This window comes from Mus caroli, chromosome 8 (assembly GCF_900094665.2).
Source record: "Mus caroli chromosome 8, CAROLI_EIJ_v1.1, whole genome shotgun sequence".
NCBI classification, from domain to species: domain Eukaryota; kingdom Metazoa; phylum Chordata; class Mammalia; order Rodentia; family Muridae; genus Mus; species Mus caroli.
The window spans coordinates 353088-358779 of NC_034577.1; the positions used below are offsets into that span (position 1 = coordinate 353088).

General features: G+C 43.6%; 1 protein-coding gene across 5 annotated transcripts in view; it reads left to right on the forward strand.

Moving 5' to 3' along the window:
* The window catches only part of Tex45 (testis expressed 45), a 16414-nt gene extending 16006 nt beyond the window's left edge, over positions 1-408 (forward strand). For all 5 annotated transcript variants that reach the window (XM_021170531.1, XM_021170530.1, XM_021170529.1 and 2 more), the window contains one exon: positions 158-408. In XM_021170531.1, the coding sequence (XP_021026190.1) occupies positions 158-385 (228 nt within the window). In that variant the 3' untranslated portion in view covers positions 386-408. The remainder of the gene's footprint in view (positions 1-157) is intronic.
* The last annotated feature ends 5284 nt before the right edge of the window (positions 409-5692 follow it).

Here is a 5692-nt window from a genome sequence, read left to right on the forward strand (position 1 = left end):
TCTCTCTCTCTCTCTCTCTCTCTCTCTCTCTCTCTCTCTCTCTCTCTCTCCTGACTAAGCCTCTTCTCACCCTCCAATGTCCTCACCAGAGTGAGGTGGCCAGGGTGGGTCAGCAACCACAGGACTGTCTGGCTAACTGCCTACCTTGACTTCACAGTGCAAATACAGCCACATTGAGCCCCCACTGGGCAGACAACGTTTCTTCTCTACTCAGAATCAAGACTCGTATCCCTTCAAGTACCAGGGTCCATTGGTACAAAAGCTAAGTAGCATGCATGAGAGCCATCTGCCAATGGGCACACCCAAGTACCTTGGCTGCTGGCATGAGAAAGTAGACCCTCGGGGCCCCCAGATCCCTATGTATCCTTGCCTGAGTCAGCAATAAATGTCACTTGATTGTCAAATTGACAGATGGTATCTTTTACTTTATTTTGCACTGACTTGTTTGTGTGTGATCGTGCACATGCCACGGTGGGGGAGGGGTGTCAGAAGCCAATCTGTAAGAATGGGTTCTCTCCTTCCACATATGAGTTCCAGGGAATTGATCTCAGATCCCTAGGAACCAAGCTTTGTGACAAAGCCTTTACTTACTGAGCCATCTTGCCTGCCCTTAACAGAATTTAGAGTAGCCACAAAGCAAACCTCTAGTCGTGTCTTCAAGAGAGTTTCTGGATTAGGTTAGTTGAGGAAAGAAGACCCTAAATGTGGTTGGCACAGTTTCATAGGTGTAAAGGTGCTCTTAATGGCTGAGCTGTCTCTACAACACTGAACTGTTGAGTTTTTATGAGCTATGTACTTCTCATAGTGATGTGCCTAGTAACTAACACAGAGGTAACCTTGCCATCTCCAGCAGTTATCATGAAAGGGGATGCTTGGAGAAGGGCCAGCAGAAGGGGATGCACTAGAAAGAATGACTTCATGAAGATACCATAGCAGCTGTGTCATACCTGGTGCAACATACCTGGAAACTCGGGTAAGAGGATGGAGAATCTAAGCCTAGGCTGAACTACCTAGTGAGTACCAGTTTTATAGAACAAGACCCCCAACATGAAAAAGCCAGAATGAAAGACAAAACATGGGACTGGAGAGGTGGCTCAGCTGTTAAGAGCACTGACTGATCTTCCAGAGGTCCTGAGTTCAATTCCCAACAACCACATGGTGGCTCACAACCATCTGTAATGGAATCAGATACCCTCTTCTGGTGTGTCTGAAGATAGCAACAGTGTACCCATATACATAAAATAAATAAATTAAAAAAAAAAGAAAGACAAAACATAATAAGACACTTGAGCAGACTTTCCTGATGTTTGAGTGACACAGAAAACATGGATGGTGGGACTGAAGGTGGCTCATTGGTTAAGAGCACCAGCTGCTCATTGGTTAATTGCACCAGTTCAATTCTCAGCACTCATGTCTAGTGGCTCACCTGTAACTCTAGCCCAAGCGGATCCACCGCCCTACCTTCTGAGCAGACTGCACTCACATACACAAACACACAGAGATATGAGCATAGGCACCTAATTAAAAATTAAAAATCACTCATGCAGGAGAAATGTCTCAGTGGTTAAGAGCACTGTCTACTCTTCCAGAGGACCTGGGTACCTCAATTCTCATGTGATCCCACGTGGTATCTCACAACCAGTTGTAACTCCAGTTCCAATGGCCCTTATGGCACTTACATCCATGTGGTACACAGATATACATGCAGGTAAAACACCTATACGCACAAATAAAAATACCTAAATTTTTTTTTAATCTTTAAAGTAGTTGAGATAAAAAAAAATAGAAGACACTAGTTGGAAAGAGGCATTGAGATGGGATGTTAAGTGTGGAATAGTCCTAGGGCTCCAGGGACAGGAACTATTCAGGTCATATACGGCCATATATATACACACACACATTATATATATACACACATTATACATACATACATATATATATATATATATATATATATATATATATATGCGCTAGGCATGATGGTACATGCCTTTAATTCAGCATTCAGATGGCAGAGGCAAGCGAATTTCTGTGAATTGAAGGCTAGCCTGGTCTATGAAGAGAGTTTCAGGACAGCCAGGGCTGCAACACTGAGAAACTGTCTAGAAACACACACACACACACTGTTTTCCTGCTCCTAGAGTTGTGAACCACTCTATGTGAATAATGCTGGAAATCTTACTCTGTTCCTCTAAAGGGAAGCAAGAGAGTACTTAACTGCTATGCTGTCTCTCTCTTCAGGGCACCACTCTCCACTTTTTTTTTTTTTTTTTTTTTTTTTTTGAGAAAAGACTTCTGGGGGCTGGAGAAATGTCTCAGTGGTTAAGAACACTGACTGCTCTTCTGAAGGTCCTGAGTTCAAATCCCAGCAACCACATGGTGGCTCACAACCATCTGTAATGGGATCTGACGCTCTCCTCTAGTATGTCTGAAGACAGTTAAAGTGTACTTACATATAATAATAAATAAATCTTTTTTTTTTTTTTAAAGAGAGAGCCAGGCATGGTGGCACACGCCTTTAATCCCAGCACTCGGGAGGCAGAGGCAGGCAGATTTCTGAGTTCGAGGCCAGGCTGGTCTACAAAGTGAGTTCCAGGACAGCCAGGGCTATACAGAGAAACCCTGTCTCAAAAAAACAAAAAAAAAAAAAAAAAAAAAAAAAAAAAAACAAAGCAAAAGCGTTTTGTTGTTGTTTTGTTTTATTTATTTGTTTAAGATTATTTAGTTATTTAATGTGAGTACACTGTTGCTATCTTCAGACACACCAGAAGAGGGCATCAGATCCCATTACAGATGGTTGTAAGCCACCATTTGGATGCTGGGAATTGAACTCAGGACCTCTAGAAGAGCAGTCAGTGCTCTCAACTGCTGAGCCATCTCTCCAGCCCCATTTTGTTTTATTTTGTCTACACACATTTACTTAATGCAGGTTGCTGGGGGTACGTACACATATCATGTCTCCTGGGTAGAGATCAGAGGACAACTTGTGTTGTTGGTTTTCTCTTTCTACAAGGTGTGTAAGGAGGGGGATTGAACTCAGGTCGCTGTCAGGTTTGACAGCAAGCATCTTTACTCACTAAGCCATCCTTCTGGCTTTTACCTCTTTTTTTTTTTTTTTTAATTTAAACTCACTGTGTAGATCAGGCTGGCATGCTTCTCCCCTCTGAGTGCTTAGGTTGAAGATGTGCACCACCATGCCTGGCCACATCACAATCTTTTCAATTGTGCCAAATTGGGCCAAATGTTCCTGGGTCCTGTCTCTTAGCAACAGACCATCTATCTAGTTGAAAGTCAAAACTGGCCGGGCAGTGGTGGTTCATGCCTCTTAACCACTGAGCCATCTCTCCAGCCCCAGGAACATTTTGTTTTTAGTTGCTTTTGCTCCTGCCTCTATCTCCCAAGTGTTAGGAAGTGATAGGATTGGTCAGTGGATAAACACACCTCCTGCCAACCTGGTAACCTGAGTTCATTTCTTGGAACTCTTATGAAAGAAGGAGAACGTTGACTCTCCTGTGTTGTCTGTCATCTGACTTGCACATGTGGGCACTCACTGAAGCCTTCTCTACAATAAACACATTGTTTAAAAAATATTTATTTTATGTATATAAGTGTTTGCTTACATGTATGTATGTGTGCTGTGTGTATGCCTGGTGCCAGAAGAGGATGTTAGATCCCTGAAACTGGAGTTACAGAGGGTTGTGAGCTGCCATGTAAATACTGGGAACTAAATCTGAGTCTTCTGCAAGAGTTGCCAATCCATCTTAACAGCCCCATAAATGTAATTTTTAAAAAAATCAAGGTGGGGGGGGGCTGGAGAGATGGCTCAGTGTTTAAGCACAGTGACTGCTCTTCCAGAGGTCCTGAGTTCAAATTCCAGCAACCACATGGTGGCTTACAACCATCTGTAATGGGATCTGATGCCCTCTTCTGGAGTGTCTGAAAACTGCTACAGTGTACTTACATATAATAAATAAATCTTTTTTTTTTTAAGGTGGAGGCAAAAGTATTAGAAGTTTAAGGACATCCTCAGCTACATAGTACATCTGAGGTCAACCTGGGCTACAAGAAATCTTGTAGAGGAGAAGAGGAGGGAAGGGAGGAGGAGACTAACACCTGTGTACAGTGAGACTGACCCCAAGGGGAAAAGAGGATGCTCTCTAGCAGGGGGTGTTGGGAGACTTCTGTGGGTGGCATGGACTCAGGCTGGGTAGTTTTAGGGAAAGTTATGGTTAGTGCAGTCTGTGACTGGGATTCCAGCTACTTTTATCTCAGCGATGTGGGTGGGTTGAAAGTAGTGTGGGCTGTGGCTGGCAAACGGGCAGTCATGTGTGTTATGGGGGAAAGAGGGCATGTGTGGTCATTGTTCTGGCTGCAACCTATTCTTGTGTCTATCTTAGTTCAGCTTTGGTCAGAGGGTAGCCTTGCTGTACCATTTGTTTTTCTTTGTGACCACTGTTTATACTCAGGCAGCAACATCCAGAGTCCAGCTGCCAGCTCCCCCTGGGCTTGTTTTCATTCCCCCTGTGGTGGAGGGAGCTGGGGCTTTAAAGTGTGGTCTAGAGCCTTCCTCGGTCCTGGCTAAGGTCTTCCAGAAATCAGCTCTTGGTCCAGCTTCCTGGACTGCCTCTGGCGTCACATGCCATTTGAATAGGAAGCTGAGAAAATGGAAGGATCAGAGGGCAAAAGGTTACCTAAAAATAGTGAAAGATTCTACTATCAACAAAAACTCTGTGTGTTGTGTGTGTGTGTGTGTGTGTGTGTACATGTGTGATAGAGACAGGGAAGGGGGAGAACTTGTACTTACACATATATGTGGACTACAGAGATTGACTTCAGGTGTCTTCCTCAATGGGTCCCACCTTATTTTAATTTTTTAAAATTGCATTTATTTATGTAGTGGTGTGGTGGTGTGTGTATATCTTCCATGTGGAGGTTAGAAAATAGTTTGATTCTTCTACCATGTTGGTCCTACAGAATCAGACTCGGGTCCTTGGTCTTTCAGCAAGCACCTTTACCCACTAAGCCACCTGGTTGGCCCTCCAACCTTACTTTTTGAGACACAGTCTCACAATGACCCTGGGAGCTCACTGATTCAGCTAGACTGGCTGGCCAGTGAGCCCTTGGATCTTCTTGCCTCAGCTACTTCAAAGCTAGGATTCTAGATACCCACCACTGAATCTGTCTTTCCACATAGGTGACAGAGATCTCAAGCCAGGTCTTCAGCTTCTGCAACAAGCAGTTTACCGACTTGGTCACCTCTCTAACCACCTGTCTTACCACAAACCATCACCCACTGAGCCATTTTGACAGCCGTAAACTTTCTGAGATAATACTAGATGAAGAAAAGACAGATGCATATTTAAATTGCAGGCCTTCTCAAAGCACACCCTCCCCTGGCCTCTTGCTTATATAATTTGAGTATCATGATAGCTGGTGTTTGAAACAAGATAGAGAAATGAAAAAGAAGGTAATAAATAAATAAAAGGGGGGCTGGTGAAATGACTCAGCGGTTAAGAGTGCCGATTGCTCTTCCAAAGGTCCTGAGTTCAAATCCCAGCAACCACATGGTGGCTCACAACCATCTGTAACAAAATCTGATGTCCTCTTCTGGAGTGTCTGAAGACAGCTACAGTGTACTTGCATATAAGAAAGAAAGAAAAAAAGAAAGAAAGAAAGAAAGAAAGAAAGAAAG